Here is a 21,889-nt window from a genome sequence, read left to right as displayed (position 1 = left end):
ATTACAGAATAAGATCCTCCATGAGGAAGCAGAGGGATCAAACGACTAGAGGCAGGGAAGCCCTCTCAGAGGAGTCACTCAAGGTGAATCTTAAAGGATGACCAGAAGCTTAGATAAAGTGTTGGCACAGCAATCCTAATGGAGGGCGCAGCACTGGCAAAGGGAAAGCAGCAGGAGAAAGCATCCTGGGTACACTTAGCTGCCTTCTTCATTCTCCAGCATCAAGACCCCCACAAGCCCTGTGTTTGTTGAGGCTGCTCAATCTGCTGCCAGTCTCCATCAGTGAGAGCTGAGGTGGGGGCCCTCTGTGTTCTACCCTTGCCCTTGCCTGCAGCGACCATCTGGACCAAACCACCCCTCACCCATTAATCCAGTCTTCTACTTCCTCCTCAGGCAACTCAGAACCCCTTCTAACACGCAGGAGGCCTTTGTGGCAATTTCAAGGCCTACTCAAGGCTGCCTCAGAAAGAATCACACAGAGGCATGTGATTTTTGCCCCTGGGAATGACAGGCCACAGACCCAGTTGACCCACCCTACCCCCATGCCCCACAGCCCACAGTGAGGCTCCACACAGGCCCACATGAAGACACATGACGCAGCAGGACACACAGGGCCAAATGTTCCCCTTTATTATGGTTCACTCAGTTACCACAGACAGACAGTAGCTCAGGCAGGTCAACTGCCAGCTCGACAATGGTCTGTGTCTCCCAGAAACAAGGAGGAGCAGTAGGCACCAGCAAAATGCAAAAGCAGGTCACTGGCTGGCCAGACCTGAGGATTCCCAGAAATGACCTGGGACTTCCTCCACCACACCCCCAAGACAGACCATCCAGCGGAGATGAATTCATTCCAAGCCCCCACTTCTCATACTGGTTCCCTCCCTAGGAAAGTGCATAGTTGCCTGGAGATGCAGCACCCCAGGGCCTGGACAAGCTGGGTCACACACAGGTAGCAGGCCTTCCCAAGCGCAGAGCCAGGGCATGGCCATATAGGTCTGGGCCAGGAAAGAGGAGAGGCAGGTAGGATAGGAAATTGACTGTAGGTGGCATCCAACAGGAATGAGAGCTACCACAGGCCTCCTGGAGCTACCAGAGACACAAAGAGAAAGGGACCCAGAGGTCTAGGGTAGGGGAAAGGAAAGGTGAAGAAAACCTAGACCTAGGGTTTCTTTTCAGGTACTAGAGGTTGTGACAACTGCTTTCTGGAGAGAAAATGGTAGAGCAGAGAGTCAATCATACTCTGGCCCAAGCATAAGGGACCATTAGGAAGAGAACTTTTCAGAGGCCTTGGCTCCCCTATAGGAAAATGAAGTGCCTGGAGCTCAAAGCTCAGGACGGCACCTAGAAGCCCAGGTGTGGGGTTCCAAGTTGGAGCCAGCCCAGAGTGACCAAGCTGGATTGGCCAAAATTTTCAGGCCAAATAGCCCAGGCAGGAGAAAGGGAGGATGGAAAACAGGCAGTTGCTCCTTGGGTGAGAATCGACTCCCTCCAGGCCTCAGAAAGAGCCAGGAGCTCTACCAGCAACATTTTCACAATGTTTGGAACAGAACAGCCCCACAGGCCTTAAATCATTATCCTGCAAGGGAAAGGGGGTTCTGACAGGGTAAGGAAGGGCCAAAAACCAAGTCTAATAGGCAGAAGGGAGTAAGTAATCTTGATTTGGAAAAAAAAAAAAAAAAAAAGGTCAGAGGGCTTCCCCTCCCACCTAACCTGAAATCCCATTCCAGCCATTGTGCTTATGGATAGGACTGGGCATGTGCTTCTTCCTGGGCCCTGAGTTCAAGTGCCCAGAACTGCTCTGTGACCAAAAGCAAGCTGGAGTGGTAGGAGGCAGGCTCTCCTCTCACTGGGCCCTGCCGGCCTTCTCCTCCGATCTTCCCTCCAGGCCCAGCCCTCTGAGCCTGCCCCTCTACCAGACCCAGTAGATAGCAGAAGAGCTATCTACTCCCAGGAGTCAAATGGTCATTCAGAGATACCTAGTACCTGCCCAGTGGGCTTGGGCCAGTCAGATCTCACTCAGGGACCAGTAATTATTTACATACCCTCTACTCCAGTTGTACCTTTCTACCTGAAAATTACCTGGACACCACCCAGCTCTTCAGAGAAGGCAGTGGAATCGGCCCTCACAGATGGCAGGTGCCACCTAGCAGGGGATGGGGGTAGGCTAGCAACTGGGGGTACAGGGATGGACATAGGCAGAGGGCTCAAGGGGGCTCTGGGAAGAGGAGGGGAAGCAGGGCAGAGAAGAGAGGAGCCCCCCACCCCAGACCAAGCTCTGAGATGACCCTGCATTTCCCCTCCCCGGGAGTCGGGTACCCAGGTGGGCTATGCATCTCCAGCTGTGTGCCCTCCTGCACCACACCTAAGGCTCAGCTCCTGTCCATTTCCTTGATCTGGGAACGGGCTCAGTCTCAGGAGCATATACAACTGGGACACTCAGCCTTGGGGAAGACAAAGAAAAGCCACATGGGGAAGAGAGAGACCCTAGGCAAGAAAAGAAGCCACAGGGAATCTGACACCAGGAGGAGAGGAGGGAGGGGAGGGAGTGGGAGGAGACCAGAGCAGAAGGAGCAAAGGAAGATCCCTGGCCTGTCCCCACCTTCCTACCTACCACCCCCATGAGTGCTAAATACTGTTGCTTCCCAGTGAGACCAAAAGTGGAGACAGTTTCACCTCATAACCCTGGGGAGGGGGCCAAGCTTTCTGCTATGCCTCCCCCTGGTCCATAAGGGGTCCCTGGGCCAAGGTCAGAGGGGGCACCCTGGTGGAGGGTGGGGGCTGGTTTAGTTCTAAACATACATCTAGCACCACAATGACAGAGACCTCCACTGCATACTATTTCACGAGGGGACACGGACATAGCTACCACCGCACGGGACAGCTCCACGTGCAGCCCACGGCTCTCAGAGTACTGAGAGCAGAATCCAAAGGAGCGGGGGAAGGGGGGAGACATATACATATATATATATATATATATATAACTCTGATTCTTTGTACAAAGTTGGGGAGGAGAAAAGGGAGGGAGGAACCCTGCTTGGTCACCACAACAGACAATGTGGCTTGAGTCCCCATCCCACAGACCCCCAGCCCTGCCCTCCTGGTAGGCTTGGCTGGCTCACATCTCATTGGAGTATGTGTAGTTGGGGGTGGCGGAATACTGAGTCTGGGGCTGATTCATGGCACCCTGGGCCGCCCCCATGGCTGCATTCTGGGCCGCCTGCTGCACGTGTGGGTTCTTCCATGCCCCCGTGGTCCACTCCTCCTGAGCTTTGCTGAAACTCCCCCCACTGCCCCGGTAGAATTTATGAACCTGTAAGAGGAGGAGCACAAGGAAGGATTAATCAAAGGGAAGGGGCAGCCCATCCAGGAAACACCTGGACACCAGAGACAAGTCCCTGTAAAAGCCAATCCTCCCTCCCACACCCGCCCTGTGTACTAGGAGCAAAGTTTGCCAAGCCATTCTGGAGTGAGTCCCTTGGAAGACCTGCAGGTCCTCCTGTATCTTGGAGGAGGGGGTGTTACAGATCGTAGCCCCTTCCCAAAGCCGCCCTCTCAACTTTGAGGTGACCACATACCATGCTGAGGGCGACGAAGGAGAATACAGCCACGGCCGTAAACATGATGGTGGGAATGAGCATCACCACTGCTGAGCCAACGTTTGTTCCGAAGAAGGAGATGGTAGCGATCCAGCCGCTGCAGGAAGAGGCCAGCTGTGGGGCTGCCGGCAGGTTGAGGGGTAACCGGGAGCCCCCCCACCACAGCCAGGAGCTATCTCATTGTCACGGGGAGTGGCCACATTATCAGATGCAAAGAGACCAGCCAGAGGGCCTGCGGCAGTGGTTCAGAAGAATCCTTTCCCACAGCTCAGGAGACAAGCTCCTCAGGCATAAGGCTTCCTTCCCTTGGGTTCTCCCGTGATGCTTGTCACCCCTGGGAATCCCCCCAAATCACTGCGAGGTTCTCCTTCCCCTCTGCTGCTGTGTCTGTGTCTACTATACTACCCTGAATGCGCTCACAGGCCAAGCAGCTAACACACAGACATAAACAAAGGACACACCCCAAGGTGCCACCCGTGCCAGCCCTAGGTCCATCCCAGACACCCCAATCTCTTACCAGACGCCCCAGCCCGGGATGCCCACGGCCTGGATGATGCTGATGACCAGCTGGGCCATGAAGGTGAAGAAGAAGGCCATGAAGCTGAAGGAGCTGTCAGTCCTGCAGCAGAGGAGATGACTCTCACCACCTGGGCAGAGGGCGAAGGCTTCCCCTGTCTTCAGGAGCCCCCAGCCCTTCCGAGTTTAAATGAGCACGCAATGGACAGAAGACACTTAAAGGCCTTGATTGAGAGGCAAAAATGGAAGTGTTTACGGGAATCTTTGCAAGTGCCCATGTGTTAGTCTTGTGTGAGCAACATTACATAAGAAGAGCTCTCCTCGTAAATGGACCACTCACGTGGACAGTACATGGATGGATGGCCCCATTGGCAGAGAAATAGATGGGTCAATTATGACAAGAATAAATGACCCCACTGTCAAGGGGATGGACAACCTTACTGACACCAAGATATCTAGCTCCACTGTTACATGGATGGACATTCCCATAAGCTCAGAGACAGAAAGTCTCATTGGTATAAGAACGGAAACCTACTGGCACCAAACAGTAGCCTAACTGGCATACAGATGGGTGATCTGATTGGCAAAGACATCTGAGGTCCCATTAGCACTGACATGGATTCTCCACTGGCACCAAAACAGATAGCCTTGTTGGTACCTGGATGAATAGTCCCATTAGCCCCAAGACTGAAAATCCGTTTTACACAAGGTAGACACCCATTGGCACCAAGACAGCCCCACTCGTACATGATGAGTGGTCCCTTTAGCACAGAGTTGGATGATATCATTAGCACACAGTGTCAGTAGTACATGGATGACTGGTTCCATTAGCACATGGATAGATGGTCCACTTGGTACCAAATCAGCTAGCCCCACAGGTGCAAAGATAGGCAGCTCCACTGAGACAGGTGGCCCCATTGGCAAATCTGACATACAGCTGCCTGGGGAAGGCAAAACTACGACAGGCCTCATCTCTATGTTATGCCCACCCAGGGAAGTGAGACAGGAAGTGAGGAATGAGGAAAGAGGGAACCAAGGGTCTGACTCCCAGTCTTTCATCCCCAGCACTGAATTCTCAGGAAGCCCATATCCTACCTGGCAGTCTGAGCTGAGGGTGAACAAATAGAAAGTGAGTGTGGGGGGTGGTCAAAAAAAAGTGAGAAAATATATAGAGAAGAAACAGGGGAGATGGGCAAAGAGACAAGGTTAGGAGCTGGGGTCAGCACCAACCACTTACTTGAAGGCCTTGTAAATGGGCCGAAACCAGCAGACGTAGGAGCAGGGTGTGAAGAGGATGAGCCAGAGAAAGGCGAGGCCAAAGTTGGTGGCTCCCCCGCCTCCGATCAGCCACGCGAGACAGCCCACCAGGTTCACGGCCAGCGTGACGCTGTTCACTGCAGACCCAGGAGCACATGCACGCACAGAGACAAACACCAGACATGCACACAGACACCCAGGCCCATGCAGAGACATGTGAGCACCCAGACATGGACACACACACCCGTAATTCAACAGACCCACAAATACATGGAAACAGAACAATGCACAGACAGGTAGATACACACAAACATACATGAAAACCACATTTACAGAGATTCGCACCCACAACCCACATCAGTGAATACACACACACACAGATACATGAGACATACATACATACACACACAGAAGGAGTACAGACTGTAAGAAAGAAAGCTGGGAGCTTAGACCAGTTCCCCTCCCCACACCCACTCCTAGGGATCTGAGAAATCCAGAGAACAGAGAGTCTCCAGAGCAGGAACCCAGAGCCTCAGTCCAACAAGCCCCACTGAAGGGCTAAGAGCCTCCAGGGGGTAGAAATGCTCTTCTCCTTACTAGAATGGCCTCAGACCGTGGCCCTCCCAGACTCACAGTATCACCAAACCCAAGGCACAGGAAACCCTTATATCTTCTCTTGCAAGGGGCATAAAAAGTGGAAAGAAAAAGGCCTTGTAGAAACATCTCTTCAAGCTGTTGTACCATCTGCCCTGCTCTTAAATGGGGCAGGCAGCAGTGGCTGGGATCTCAGTCTTTATCTAATTCATTTCTTAGACAACTACAATGCCACTTCCTCCACGAAGCCTTCCTTCACTACTGCAGCCTTATTCATGTCCCATCCCTCTGACCTCCTGCAGACCTGGGCTGCTCTCATGCACAGTTCCCCAAGTACAAATCCCAGCCCATCAACCACACTAGAAGCTCCCCAAGAGCAGAACCCAGGCTCCCACCCCTCTGTGCCCACATACTCTAGTTGTACTCAGAATCACAGGATCACCAAGTCATAGCCAGCAGAAACCTCGACTTGTGCTGGCACTAACACACAGCCAGGGCTTCTGACATCAGGATGCTCCCTTCCTCAAACATTAGGTTGAGTCCCTTAAGGCTCCACAGAGATCTGCTGAATAAACAAAGGCAGGGGGGCTCAATCTTGGCCTCAAACAACTAGGCATCTGGTCTTGGCTTCTGAATAGAGCCCTTAAGCATCTCAAGGGTCATATGCATTTCCTTGGGAGCAAAGCATCTGGCAGGTGCCTAGGGAGGACTTAGGAAGGTATTTATAGCCCTTAAATCCAGCTCCTGGATGAGATCTTCTCAGGGGCAGAGTTCCCCGGGCCCGGAGCCAGGTGGGGTGCTCCCCAAGTCTGGCAGGACAATGCTGTCACCTATACAAGTAGGCCCACCTCCGGGCCCACAGAACAAGGGTGCGCTTTTCCTTCTCCACACTTTAGCTGCATTTCCTCCATCTCTGTGATTGTCCCCAATTTCCCAGAGCTCCGGAACTCCGGGAAGTGATGTTATTTGCTCTTTACATAGAACAGACATGAACCTGTTTTTATATTGGTTTATATCTCTCCTCCCGGTCCCATCTCTCTCCAGCTCGCTGGTTCTAGTGCCTCTATTGTAATTATTCTACCCCCTGTTTGGAACAGATATCCAGTAACGTGGCCACTCAGCTTTTTTCCATCTCCGTTTCTCTCCCTGTCCAGCTTAGGTTCCATAATTCATTACATGCTTTCTAATGCTCTCCCCTGCCTCGTCTTCTGGTCACACTCCCCCTGGATGAACACAACTCCCATATGTTCCTGAGCTGAATGTTGCTAGGAAAGAAGGAGCCTACGGAGAAGCCTGGTAGGACCACAAATTCACATCAGCCAACCTTGAATGGACCCTGTGCATGACCCAGAAATCTTAGGGGTCATGTGTCTTTGGATAGTGTCCTCACCCTCTGTCCACGAAGGTGCTGTCATTCTAAACCCACTTTCCTCAAAGCTCCCATCCCCACTTCTACATCACATTTGATGGGGAAACAGAAGCCATCAGAGGCGACCTCCTCATTCCCTTCCCAACAACTACAGATCTACCCACACCTGCCCGCATCTCTTCCTTCCCTCACGTTACACAGGGAAAGATGCCTTCTCCACTCAAAGGCCAAGCCGGGACTTGAAACGGAGTCAGTCTATCCCCACACTCTTTCTACCACCCCATGAAGAACCTGTGAAGACAGCATTCTTTACCACCTTCTGGGCACAAGCAATCACCCACCCAAGTCAGCAGCTAAGTGCAGGCTGACTCAAGGCAACACCACATGTGACAGACCCTGACTGGGTCCCCCTATAGGTCTAAGGTTCCTTGAGGCCGGCACCCAGCACAGGAAAGCCAGCCTGCCCTCCCTGTACACACCTAAGAGGTACCTTTGACTAGCCTGGGCACAGCCAAGTCCCATCCCTCTAAGATGACACTTTCCCACCAACCTGCCACCGACCATCAGCACCTAGGGCCTTGATACTCTGCACCTCAACATTGTAGGACATTAGAACTCTAGATTCTTAGAGAAGTACAGACTATACAACACTGAACTCCTTGGAACCATAGTGATCACTGAGCAAACACCTTCTCACTATAATTGAAGGGCCTGCTGCTTGGGAAGTAGGACAACCAGCCCAGTTTAATCCCATATCTCCCAACTCCCAGTTAATGCTCTTTTCTCTGAGAAGTTTTCCAAAGAAAGCAAGACATTTCCAAATGTGGCTTTAAGACAAGGATTCCTCTGGGGCGCCTGGGTGGCTCAGTCATTAAGCGTCTGCCTTCGGCTCAAGGCGTGATCCCCGGGTCCTGGGAGCGAACCCTGCATCGGGCTCCCTGCTCTGCTGGGAGCCTGCTTCTTCCTCTCCCACTCCCCCTGCCTGTATTCCCTCTCTCGCTGGCTGTCTCTCTCTCTGTCAAATAAATAAATAAAATGTTAAAAAAAAAAAAAAAGAAAAGAAAAGAAAAGAAAAGGATTCCTCTCTGAATCCGGAATCCCGAGGTCCTGGTAGCCACCAGAGGCTCCCTGGGAAACCACCCCAGTGGGAAGGGAAAGGGACAGCAAGAAAAGAGAAATGATCCTGTGGACAAAGACCCTTATCCAGATACTCGATGAATGGGAAGTGGAGGGCAGGGGGATAAGGGAAACTGGGGCCCAGATGAGGGTTTGGCCCATGAGAGGAGGCTGCTGGGAGATGGCCCATGCAGATCCTGTAAGTGTGGCTGAGGGCCAGCCAGGCCTCCAGGCCCCCCACCCCAGTGCCCGGCAGCCGGCAGCCTTCCCCCTGACCCCGCCCGCCGGGGCCCACCCACCCCACAGCACTCACACATCCAGAGGTAGTAGAGGCGCTTGGTCATGCTGAGATGCTGGGGAGGAATGTCTGCCTCAAAGTCTTGGTAGAAACATGGCTTCAGGGGGATGAATTTGGGCAACGGTGGGAAGTTGTTCACTTTCTCTGTGGGTGAAGCATACGGCATAGCATCACCTTGAACGTTCCCCTCCCCGACAACCCAGTGTGACCCTTCTTGCCCTGGTTTCAGCGGCCCCCGGGCCCCTGAGGTCACAGGCTACACTGCTACCCCCACCCAGCCATCCCTGCTTCCTCAGGTCTGCTAGGAGGTTCCCAAAGTAATCAACGGCCCTGAGGCAGTGCTGCTGTCTCTCAGAAGACAAACAATAAATGCCGCCCAGATCCAGGCAGATGAAGCAGCTGGGGGGGGGGGGGGCGGGGGGGCTCGAGCTAGATAGTCTCTAAAGGTCCCTTCAGCTCCAGCATTCTGTACCTGAGCCTTTGGAAACCAAAAACTCAAGAAATCAGAAGGAAAGGGCCTCAGAGTATTAAAGAGCAATGGTGACAGAGGGGACAGGGCCAAGCCTGGGCTGCTCATCAGTCAGATGGTCAGGAGCAGCTGGGCATCAGGATGCTCAACCTCTGGTTCCCACAGTCAGAGACCTGACAGAGGGCTAGACAGTGTCATGCTGAGGGTTTCGGACAGATAGGCCTCGGTAGAAGACCAGGAAAAGCCTGGGGACAGGACAACAGAAAGAACTTAACCTCCAAAAACTAAAGGGGCTAAGGAGACGAGGAAGCGGGCCACCTACCCTCTGCTCACTTGCATGACCTACCCACATGACCCTGTCCTTACCCGCCATGATGGCCCAGATGGCACTAGCCGGCCCAGCGGCCTGCCCACGCCTCTTTGTCTTGACCTGGAAGGAAAGAAAAGCCAGAGCAGGATGAGGATCAGGCCTGGCGCAACCCAGTCCCTCTCTCAGACCCTGCAGGGCTGGAAGCTCCCTGGGGCAGAACCTGGCTCTAACGCCACAGTGGGAGGAGCCTAGTGGAGCCACTCCCACCCACTGAGCCACCAGTCCACCAGCTGCCTCCTTCCAGGCACTCCTGCCCTTTGCCTCAAGGGATAGAGTCTTTCTTCAGAAAACCCTATCCAAGGGTGGGAAAGGAGCCTGGGAAGGGACCCCATGAGGCAAAGGCAAGTGACAGAGAAGGCCTGAGGAGACTACAGACCTCTGAAAGAGAAAATTCTATTCCTCGACTCTGAACATGGCAGACCTGTCATCAGTCACAGGCTGGCCTCCCCTCTCTCCTGCCTTTGCTTTCGCTCATTTGTGGGGGATGTGTAATGGGTCAGGCACTGGGGAGACAGTGTGAGTAAGACAGATGTGGTTCTTGCCCTCTGCAGGAAACAGTCAATAACCTGTACAGTACATACTCTAAAAGGAAAGGATGGTTACCATGAAAATATGCACAATCCATAGCAAGCTGCTAAAAGTCAAGATGCGGGGGGGCAAAAAAAAAATTAAAGTCAAGATAGTGTTAACCTTGGGGCGTCTGGGTGGCGCAGTCGTTAAGCGTCTGCCTTCGGCTCAGGGCGTGATCCCGGCGTTATGGGATCGAGCCTCACATCAGGCTTCTCCGCTAAGAGCCTGCTTCTTCCTCTCCCACTCCCCCTGCCTGTGTTCCCTCTCTTGCTGGCTGTGTCTCTCAAATAAATAAATAAAATATTTAAAAAAAAAAAAAGAAAAAAGATAGTGTTAACCTTGAGGAAGCAGGGAGCATAAGCCGAGGTATTGGTAATGATCTGTTCCTAAATCTGGGAGCTGGTTACACAGTGTCAAACTTTGTGCAAATTCATCAAGCATGAGATTACAATTTGTGCACTTTCTTGTGTGTTACACTTCAAATAAAAGTTTGCATTAAGGGCACTGGTGGCTCAGTCGGTTAAGCATCTGCCTTCAGCTCAGGTCATGATCCAGGCTCCTTGCTCAGCGGGGAGCCTGCTTCTCCCTCTCCCTCTGCTCCCGAGCTTGTATTCTCACTTTCTCTGTCTCCCACATGCTCTCTCTGGCAAATAAATAAATAAAATATATATTTTTTAAATCTACCACAAAAGGGAGAAAGACAGGCATGGTAGAGACCTACATGAAATGATCCCCTTACACAGCTGCATTAATTGTAGCACTGTCTGTAACAGTAAAAGATTGGAAACAATCTACACAACAATAGGGGATGATGAAATAGTACAGTCACACAGTGGGCTGCTCTGCAGTTTTTAAATGCTCCGCAGCTATTTAAGAGAAAATACTGCTGTGGAAAGATCTCCACAATTACTAGTCATTGAAAAAAACAACATAGATATAGAACAGTCTAGACAGTAGGCAACAAAAGACATAGAACAGTCAGAACAATATGCTTTCACAGTGGGGGGAAAAAAGAAAAAAAGAAAAAGGAGGGGAGAGGAGAATAAAAACATTTTTTCCTTTTGACCCAACAATCCTACTTCTGCTTTTTTACCACAAATCAGAAACAATAAATACATGTCATTCAACATGACACTATTTTGAATAGCAAAATGTTGGAAGTAACTTAAATGCAACTGTTTGAATAAACTATGGTATATCATTCAATGGAGTACTACACAGATGTAAAAAAGAATGAAGAGGGGCGCCTGGGTGGCACAGCAGTTAAGCGTCTGCCTTCAGGCAGGATCACGGCTCAGGGCGTGATCCCGGCGTTATGGGATCGAGCCCCACATCAGGCTCCTCCTCTGGGAGCCTGCTTCTTCCTCTCCCACTCCCCCTGCTTGTGTTCCCTCTCTCGCTGGCTGTCTCTATCTCTGTCGAATAAATAAATAAAATCTTTAAAAAAAAAAAAAGAATGAAGAGCATCTCTATTAATTGCTGTGGAATGATTACATAAAAAAAGCAAAGGACAAACAAGTATAAATAGTATGCTACTTTTCATGTAAAAAAGGGGGGGATAAGAACATGCACACGAATTTGCTTATGTTTGCAAAAGAACACAGGAAAAGTAAACCAGACACCATGAACTGGTCACCTACATGATGGAAGGGCTAGGATGACTAGTGAGACTTCCCTGGGTAAAGACCCACACATACTTGTATACACAGAATATCTTACATACTCAAGAACTTACACGAGAAAGAAAAGCAAACCCTAAAATTTGAAATAAACAAAAGCACGTGATGCTAACTGTACGGGAAACTGATAACACGACCACATAGAAAAAAGAACTGGCCAAGTAACTTGATCAGAGCACTCCATGTCCTCTTAAAAGGATATATCTCAAGGATAAAAATAACTGGAAAGAAAGCTTAAATATAAGCAGGTTTATAGAGTGTGGTGATGCTGAAACTCTGTCACGTGTCCCATAGAAGAGGACATATGAGTGTACGGGTTGTTGTTGGGACCTGGGTTCTCACTGTTAAAATATGGAAAGAGAATATGCAATGTGGGATGGTAAGAGCCCTGTGCTGTTGGATTTGAAATGGAGGAATCAGCATGAACTCATGGCTTAAAAAACATATACGGCTGGTCTCAAGCCAGGACAAGGAAATACCGGGATAGCCTAGAACATCTCGTGGTACCAGAAACAAGCAGGTATTCAACAAATGGACGCATGTCAAAAGGACACCAGTTTGAAAGAGCTACCACCAGCCAAATTTGAGACAATTAAGAGTGTCGAAAATAAGAATGACAGCAACATATAACATCCTGAATGTTAAACAATAATCCATGATACGCCAAGATGCTCTCAGAAATTTTCATTTGATGGTAGGGATCACAGGTGACTTTAATCTTCTCCTTTATTCCCCTATGTATTTTCCAAATTCTCTACGGTGAATATACATGACTTTCTTAATAAGATAAACAATAAGTGCCACTTAAAATGTAAAAGTCAAAAATAAGTATCACTAATGTAACTACTGATTCAGGCAAGGATCATCAACGGCTGCCAAAATGACTGGACCAGAGACTGTGGGGAAGACAGTCACGGTCTCAAAGGACCAGCCCGAAGACGACTTGCTAATTACAAAGGGGAACTGGCATTTCTATTGTGAAGGAGGCTGACAGATACAACCTTAACCAAGCGATCAAACTGAACGTCACCAATAACGGGACAGACAGACATTATGGCCTCCCAGTGTGATGCATCAACAAGGACGCTACGTCACTATGTAGCATTCCTGCCCCAAAATGTTTAACTTGAATCCAATCATGAGAAACAAGCAGACAAATCCAAGTTGTGGAGCATTCTAAAAACTAAACTCGCCTGGCGCTCCTGGGTGGCTCAGTCAGTTAAGCCTCCGACTCTTGATTTCGGCTCAGGTCATGATCTCAGGGTCCTGGGATAGGTAGGGTCCTTGGATCAAGCTCCATGACAGGCTCCCCACTCAGCAGGGAGTCTGCTGGTCTCCCTCTCCCTCTGCCCCTCCCCCAGCTCACGCGTGCACGCTCTCTAAAATAAATAATCCATAAATAAATAAACAAAACAAGTGACTATTCAAAATATAATCATAATAATTAATAAAAATAAATAAAAACTAAACTGGCCTGGACTGTTAAAAAATGCCAACATCCAGGAGCACCTGGCTGGCTCAGGCGGTGCAGCAACTCTTGATCTCAGGCTCGTGAGTTCGAGCCCCACATTGGGTGCAGAGATTACTTAAAAATAAATCTTAAAAAATAAATAGATAAATAAATAAATAAAATCTTCTTTAAAATGCCAACATCCTAAAAGATTTTAAAAAAGTAAAAAATAAAATAAGGGATTATCTAAACCAATGGAGACTCAAGATATATGGTAACAAGAGCCAATGTGTAAGCCTTGACTGGATCCTTATTCAAGGGGGAAACACTATAGGGGTCATCACTGGTATAACAAAGGACACTAGATAATATTATTGTGCCGATGTTACATTTCTTGGGTATGATAATGGAACTGAGGTTTTATAGGAGAATGACCTTGTTCTTAGGAAATGTGTTCAAGGGCTTAGGAGTAATATGTCTTATGTCTGAAACTTGCTTCAAATAGCTCAGAAAAATAAAAAATGATGGATGGGTAGATACAGACAGAATCAAAGTCAATGTGGCAAATGTTAACAAGTTATGAATCTGGGTGAAGCAATATAAATGTCCCTTCAACTTTAGCTTAATGTGAAAGTTTTCCAAATACAAAGTTGGAGAAAAACATGAATAATGTCAGTAATGGATTACAACATAATGAATGAAAAGAACGCAGGAGTCCATGGAGATACACAAAAGAAAAGGAAGAAAGGGAAAGTTCTTCTCATAAATATAAACGGAATGACAATTTTTAAAAGTCACTATCTGATACAGGCAGGGGTCATCGATGGCTGTGCTAACGGGGCGTGGAGGGGAGCAGGCTGGGGAAGAGAAGCATCTGACGGTTTGTCACCCCTCTGATTACTTATTAATCACAACAGAGGAAAGGTACTTCAACAATGAGAGGATCTAGCAGAACAAGTGACCAAATTTAGCATTTCTGACAATGGGATGAAAGGTCACGTTGCCTCTTGATGTAATACACCTAAAAGGACACAAGATCATCTATGTAGTATTGTTGCCCAAATGTTTAATCTGAGCATAATTATGAAAAAAAGCCAATCTGACAAAACCTGATCGTGGGAAATTCTTCAAGACAAATATTAACGTCATGAAGGACACAAATTGGTAGGGGATCGTCTAAGTTAAAGGAGACTAAGGAGACATGAGAATTCCCATAGAGGATCCCAGGTTTTTAAATCACAGCTATCAAGAACATTTTTAGGACAAGCAGAGAAACTTGAATATAGACTGCATAGTAGAAATCGTTGTCCAAGGTTAAATTTCTTGGGTGTTGTAGTTACATAGGAGAATATCATCATTTTTAGGAGATACATGCTAAAGTATTCAGAGGTACAGTGTCTTGTCTGCAACTTATCTTCAAATGGTCCTGCAAAAAAATTAGATAGATAGATGACAGATAAAGCAAATGCTGCAAAATATTAGCAATTGGTGAATCTAGGTGAAATACCCTAGTACAGATGTTCTTTGCATTGTTCTTTTTTTTTAAAGATTTTATTTATTTATTTGACACAGAGAGAGAGAAAGAGAACAAGCACAAGCAAGGGGGAGCAGCACAGGAAGAGGGAGAAGCAGGCTCCCCACCAAGGAGGGAGGCCAATGTAGGGCTCAAGCCCAGGACCCTGGGATCATGACCTGAGCCGAAGGCAGACGCTTGACTGACTGAGCCACCCAGGCGCCCCTTTGCACTGTTCTTTAAACTTTTCTGTAGCTCTGAAGTTTTCCAAAATAAAAAGTTGGGGGGGTAAATATATTTTTATTTGGTAATAGATATTCAAAGAATCTCTAGTAGGATACTTAAAAAACAGTAAGTGTGGCTCCCCGAGGGACAGAAAAACTGAACAGATATGGAGCATGTGGGAGGAATAATTTTTACCATGTATCTTTCTACCAGCTAATCCAAGACCATCAATTTTAAGATAAATCATTATTTTATTTACCAAAAGAAAGAAAATACACTGCCAACTTGTAATTGTTCAGATGCCGAAAACTTTTAAGACAAGATATTAGAATGTTTTCAGAAATATCAAAATGGTCATCTTAGAATTGATGAAACTTGGAACATCTTCCTGAATTAAAAATCATGTAAATGTATTACTTGTTCAAAAATACAAAAGAAGAAGAAGAAGAAGAAGAAGAAGAAGAAGAAGAAGAAAAGAAAGAAAGAAAGAAAGAAAGAAAGAAAGAAAGAAAGAAAGAAAGAAAGAAAGAAAGAAAGAAAGAAAGAAAACAACAACAGGCAGAAGAGGGTGAGCTGGCAAAGATTGGGAAGGAGCAGCCACTGGGGCAGGCGGAAAACCAGGAGAGCACAGAGTCTCCAAAGCCAGGAGCGGACAGTGGACAAATAGGACAGATGCTACTGAGAGGTCTGGCATGAGAAGGGCTGAACACTGAAGTGTGTGTAACACTCAGTAACAACCAGTCATCTGTGACCCCGGCAAGAATTGTTTTGATGGCCACGGAGCGGGGTTGGGGGAGGGGGAGCATGAGTAGAAGTCAAATGAGAGCTAGTTGAACAGGTAAGCTGAGAGAACAAAGCGTAGCCAGCTGTTTCAAGTAGCCTGCCTAGGAAGACAATAGAGATAGGTACTACCTGAGTGGGATATGGGTCCAGGGAGGGCTGGAGCTGTAGATCGTTTAAGATGGAAATAAGCCAGAGATGTGAACGATCCAGGGAAAAGGTGCGATTACAATAGAAACAGAGGTTAACCAATGATGGGAGCCCCTAAAAAGGGGAGAAGCATGGGGTCCAGTCTAAGGAGGTGGGACAAGCCTCAGTACCAGCAGGTGGGAAGGAGAACATGATGCAAGCAGATGCAGGTTGGAGGCCTTGGAAAGGACTGTGAGAGTCCTGTGTATCTGCTTCAATTTTCTCTATAATACAGGAGGCAGGATGGGGTTGAGAAGGAAGAGGGAAGAGTGGTAAACCTTAAGTCAATGGGCAACACAACACAGCCTGAGAAGTGCCGTGGAAGAACAAGTACAAAAAACTGTGGGAACAGAGAGGAGCACCTCCCTGGTCTATCCTGAAGGAGCCACAGAGGGCTTCTGAGAAGAAGCAACATCAGAGCTGAATCCTGAAGGATGCATAGGAGTCAGCCAGGGAGAGACAGGAAAGCAGGTGCGAAAGTCAGGAGAGCAATAGCGTGGCATATTCAAGGGACTGAAAAAGTACAGCAAGGATGAAGCTCACAGTGAAGGGAGGGAAGGAAAGTCAAAAATAGTGTTGAAAGGCAAAAGGGGCCAGGTCATCCTGGCCTTGAAGGCCATGAGCAGAATTTGGGCTTTATCCCCAAGAGTCTTACGAGCCACTGAAATATTCTATTCCTCTTCTTCTTTTAAAATATACAGCCTCGGGGCGCCTGGGTGGCACAGCGGTTAGGCACCTGCCTTCGGCTCAGGGCGTGATCCTGGCGTTCCGGGATCGAGCCCCACATCAGGCTCCTCCGCTATGAGCCTGCTTCTTCCTCTCCCACTCCTCCTGCTTGTGTTCCCTCTCTCGCTGGCTGTCTCTATCTCTGTCAAATAAATAAATAAAATCTTTAAAAAAAATAAAATAAAATAAAATAAAATAAAATATACAGCCTCATGGGGCGTCTGGGTGGCTTAGTAGGTTAAGCATACAACTCTTGATTTCAGCTCCGGTTATGATCTCAGGGTCATGATCTCAGGGTCGTGAGATCAAGCCCTGCGTTGGGCTCCCGAGCTGGGTGTGGAGCCTGCTTAGGATTCTCTCTCTCCCACTGACCCTACCCCCTCTAAAAAAAAAATAAAAACAAACAAAAAAAGAGAAAGAGCACCTTGTACGTTAACTAACTATAAATAAAAACTAAAAAATATGTGTATATATAGCCGTATATATAGTTTTTTTAATAAAATTAAAATGTGTTGCTTTTTAGCTTTGCGTAAAAATATTTACAAGTTAAAAAAAAGTGCATAAAGTTGAAAACAAAAGTTCTTCCAAATCCACCTTCTCAGAGGCCACCTCTTCAACAGATTGACCTCTAGGTTTTTGTTTTTAATGTATATATTAGCATATATGGCAAAAATGAGATCATTTTATTAAAAAAATAGAAGGCTTTATTTACTTATTTGAGAAAGAGAGCACAAGCAGGGAAAGCAGCAGGCAGAGGGAGAAGCAGGCTCCCCGCTGAGCAAGGAGCCCAACGTAGGGCTCAATTCCAGGACCCTGAGATCATGACCTGAGCCAAAGGCAGATGCTTAACCGACTGAGCCACCCACGCACCCCAAAAACGAGATTTTATACATGCTGTTTTTTAACCTGTTTTTTTCTACTCAACAGTATCTCTCGAAAATTTTTCGTGTCAATGATTCAGGTTATCTCAATATTTTTAATGATTAATCAACTGGACCGACACCATCGTGGCCATGAAGCAGTCAGGTGTGTCACAGGCTGACCTGGCAATTCAGAGGTCACAGCTTCAGGAAGTGGCGGGGTAGAGGCAGGATGCCAAGAAATGAAAACAAGACAGAGAGGAAGAAGGGACAAGCCTAGCAGACTCGCCTTTCAAAAAAATTGGCTGAAATTTTAATACACACACACACACAGAATATCAGCAACAACCCTGAAACACCATGTACCAAATCATCTCTGGATAATGAGACTATAAGTTATTTGTTTTCTTTCCTTTGCTATTTTCTAAAATTTCTACAATGGTCTCATATCACTTTTGCAGTAAGACAAAGCAATAGGTTTAAAACAGCAGCCACTGGAGGAGGACATAGGGTTAGAAAAGTTTATCAAGGTAGAACACTTGAATTCATATATTTAGAAGTGGGAGGAAGGCATTACGGAAAACAGTGGAGAGTGAAAATACAATAGAGGGGAAAACAGCTGATGGACACCGGGACCCCGGGAGACAGGAAGGGCCAGCATCCACAGCACAGAGTAGGCACATTAGACTAGAACCCTCCTTCCACTGGGACTCGAGAAATTGAATTCAAGAAATGGGGAAACGTGGGTGCAATTCCACCTCCCACACACCCACCCAACCCCCCTCCCTGGGAGTAAAAGGCTTTGGGACAGTAGTCCAGTTTGGGATACTCCTCCCACAAAATGGGAGCTGATGGGAAGAGGGGAAGGGTTTCTACAGGTGATAGAGGAACAGCTGAGGCTGGAGACCAGGCATGGACGTAGAACCAGTCTGCCCTGCTATGTGATAGCCCCCAGAAACTTCTGCATTCTGAGTGTAGAATCCAGAAATGAGGGGTCTGCTGCTGGAGTGGGACACGCAGGCAAACTGGTATGACTCCTGAGGGCACGAGCCAGAGAATGGTTAAAATCCTGGACCATGGGGTCCAGGAAGGACATGGAAGGTGTCATGCTCATGGGACAGAGGAAATGGAGGTGCCAGAGAACTAGAGGTCTCCTTGAGGTCACAAAGCAGATAAAACAGAAGTTGGACTGTGCTCAGAGGATACTGGAGTTTAAGATTTCAGAGGTAGTCACATGCCAATGATGACCAGACTCAAATGTGGTTGGGAGAAAGGGTGGTGAGGGAGGCAAGAGTGAAAGACAGTGGTCCAGCACTAAAATCCTCCATGAAAACACGGGCGGATGCAGATAACTTAGATTGTGGAAGACTCAAAGAAGGAGACTCGAACTCTGCTCCAGCCTGACCCCCATCCTATTCCCATGCTGTCTCCAAAAGGTGTGCCCATGGTTACAGAGAAGTCAGTGTAGCAAAGGATGGATGACTCAGTGCAGGAGAGGCCAGAGCACAGAGCAAGGCTGCTAAGATGGACGTTCCCCACTCTTGCTCTACCTCTGGTCCCCTTATCCCACCCCACGCCACACATCCCCAGCCCTGAAGTCCCAGAACTATGAATCATCCCCAGAAAACAGCATTCTCCTGGCATTGCTATCACTGTCCTATAATGACTCTTCAGTACCCCAGATGATCCTGAGCCTGGCATTCAAGGCCTTCTGTCAATCAGCTACAAACTTCCCAAACCACCACCTTTGCTTCTCTACCACAGGCTGATCTGCTTCCCACACAACCCAGTTTCATGCAGGAGATCATGTCTAGCCACCCCCTCGATTTCCAGTGCCCCTAAACCCTGTAAACTCTAAGTCCTACTATTTTTCACATCCCACCTCCTCTGGGAATCCTTTCCAGATAACCCTGCCACACATCCCACCCCTTAAATTTGGAACCAGTTATTGGGCAGCAAGTGCTCACTCCTTCTCATCCAATCTTCTCCTCACTCCCTGATAGATGAGACTTCCGGGAGGGACCCAGCACAGGGCAGGGCACAGAGCACAGAGCACAGTCAATTCCTGTTCTTGCTTAAGACCTGAAAACCCTCCCAAGGGGTGGGAGTGGAGCACCTGCTGCCCTCCCCCAGTCAGGCTAAGCCCACAACTTCTGTCAACCCTGCATGTACCATACTTCCTCCAGGCAGCCTTCAGAGATTCCAGGCTGTCAGCAGGGAAGGAAGTGAAGCCTGTAGAGGAAATGCTGTGGGGAGGGGGGGGAGGGGTGGGGGAGAGAGCCAGAGAGAGGAGGGAGGAAAAGAAAAGGAAGAACTGGGAGGGACACTCTAAACTAGAACAAGCAGCTTCCTCAAGGGAGGAGAGTACTTAGTCCTATTATTTCATCCCCAGAGAAAGGTGCTGGCAAAGAGCGCCCAAGGGGGAAATCAACTTGTTCAGAAGCAGCTAGCCAGCCAGGGAAAGAGTTAAAGAAACAGCCGCAGACCCCAAGGCCCATATCCACAGCTCTCCTCCCGGGACCCCACTAACTCTCCACAGGGTTTGCTACACCTAAGACTCTCTTTCTGTGACCCATTCACTAGAAACATCCTCTCTCAGCTCTAGGGACTTTGCCTTCAGGCTCACCAAGTAAGCCCAGGTCAGATCTAAACTGGCGAGATTTGTGCAGCCCCAAGCAAAATCTCCTTTGTCAGTCATGCCCCTCTCAAGAACCATCTCTCTCTTTCAGAGCCCTGCACCTGTGCACGTAGAACAGAAAAAGCACAGGCTGCAAAATTCTCCAGACTTCCCCTACCCCATGGGAACCATCACATGGCTGGGGTCACAGGCGGGCCTCCCCAACAGCTGTGCTTAATTCCCACCTCTTTGCCCATAACCACTCCCAGGGTATGCCCTCTCTTGACCCGTCCCCATCCAAATCTCCCCTCCCCCATAAAGTCTATTCACTGGCTCTTGCCTCCCTTTCTCCTTGTCTCTGGGAAAGTCTGCCAGGCCCTAGCTGATCTCCCCATCCCGCAGCTGGGGCATTACCGGTTTGAACCGCCAGAGATGGTGAATTCTCAGTAGGAGTCTATACTTGGTTTCCCCAACCCCCAGGCCAGGAGCTCCTCGAGGTAGGGACAGGGATGGATTCCAAACATCTCACCCCCATCCTCGTAGCCAACTCCTGCCAATATTGGAATGAGCTACATCCGGCACTCCCAACTCACCACCCTAAAACCTTAGTGGAGCCCAGGCTCCGTCAAGCCAGTGCACCCATCCCCCGCCGACTAAAGGTCGGCAAACCAAGGGAGGCGATGGGGGACTCAGCCTGGGCCCACCTGCAGGCACCCCCTGTGAGGAAGGACCCAAAGGAAGCCACTGTCAACCTGCCACCAGTCGCGTGCGCCATCCCCAGGAGGAGGAGGCTGGTTTCCAGGGAACACCAGGTGGGGCTGGGGCGGGAGGGGGGGGGAAGGAGGGCCCAAGGCCCAGGCTCCAGAATCCAGGGGTCTGACGTCACCCAAGACCCGGGTTCCCTCTGCGGGAGCCGGGAATGGGGATGGTGAGGGGTGGAGGGCTGGGGGCACCTGCAACCATCTTCTCCCGCCTCAAACAGGAAAGGTCACCTCGACTCCCCACCTTTCCAGCAGCTCGGCCTGCCCCTGCATGCAAAGGTGAAGCGTAGGGGGCACAAAGCTAGAGAGTGGGTGACCACATCTCGCCCTGCGCCCGGCTTCCCTGGAAAGCCCTTCTCCCGGTTTTCAGGCCCCGGACTCACCCGCCGCTGCCGCTCGGTTGCCGAAAGGCCGCCGCGCTGCGCTGCGCTTCACCCAGCGATGCGGCGCGGAGCCTGCCGCGAGCCGCTCCGGGGCTGGGGGCGGGGAGCGCGCGCGCGCTCCTCTGGCCGGCTCCTCACGCGCCCGCGCCACCCGCGCCCGCAGCAACAGCCGCTCTCGCGAGACTTCCGCGCCACCTCTAGAGCCGCTCCCCTTGCGCTCGCGAGAAGTAAGGCCTGGCCACCCGGCACCTTACAGGAACTGTCCGAGGTGCTAAGTTCCCAGGAAAGGCCAGATCAGGTGGTTGGTGGGCACGGAGAGGACAAGAGTGTACAGAGAACTAGAACGTGGAGAAAAAGACCCAGAGATGGGAGCCCGGTACCAGCAGCCAGAGCCTCAGCTTCCAAATCTGTAAAGTGGGGAGAATAACCTCCATGACGATCCTGGGGGCTGCTGGGACCGTACCAGAAAGGCGGAGAGAGAAAGAGCTTTATGAGCAGGATACCTGACGAAGGTCCTTCAGATCCAGAGGCCCAAAGTGACAGAGAGAGGA

The 21,889-nt window shown here is 49.3% G+C and overlaps 1 protein-coding gene across 1 annotated transcript; it reads right to left on the bottom strand.

The window, feature by feature from the left end:
• Window positions 1-607: 607 nt before the first annotated feature.
• Window positions 608-21,460, bottom strand: SCAMP5 (secretory carrier membrane protein 5). The gene is made up of 7 exons (XM_026478543.4): window positions 21,339-21,460; window positions 9,582-9,645; window positions 8,762-8,890; window positions 5,350-5,506; window positions 4,114-4,215; window positions 3,576-3,693; window positions 608-3,310 (listed from the first exon to the last, which is right to left on the bottom strand). The coding sequence occupies exons 2-7, from the start codon at window positions 9,586-9,588 to the stop codon at window positions 3,116-3,118; spliced, it is 708 nt and encodes a 235-aa protein (XP_026334328.1). The 5' UTR covers window positions 9,589-9,645; window positions 21,339-21,460; the 3' UTR covers window positions 608-3,115.
• Between the last annotated feature and the right edge of the window lie 429 nt (window positions 21,461-21,889).

The sequence above is a fragment of the Ursus arctos genome, unplaced genomic scaffold (genome assembly GCF_023065955.2).
Source record: "Ursus arctos isolate Adak ecotype North America unplaced genomic scaffold, UrsArc2.0 scaffold_28, whole genome shotgun sequence".
NCBI classification, from domain to species: domain Eukaryota; kingdom Metazoa; phylum Chordata; class Mammalia; order Carnivora; family Ursidae; genus Ursus; species Ursus arctos.
This window is presented reverse-complemented; position numbering and strand designations above follow the sequence as displayed.

What these genes read in the sequence shown, in the direction of transcription:
- SCAMP5 (XM_026478543.4), bottom strand. An exon ending in CCCATTTACAAGGCCTTCAA is followed by an intron (nt 4,216 to 5,349) that starts GTAAGTGGTTGG and finishes CCTCTGCTGCAG; the next exon opens with GACTGACAGCTCCTTCAGCT. An exon ending in CCTTCGTCGCCCTCAGCATG is followed by an intron (nt 3,311 to 3,575) that starts GTATGTGGTCAC and finishes CTCCTCTTACAG; the next exon opens with GTTCATAAATTCTACCGGGG.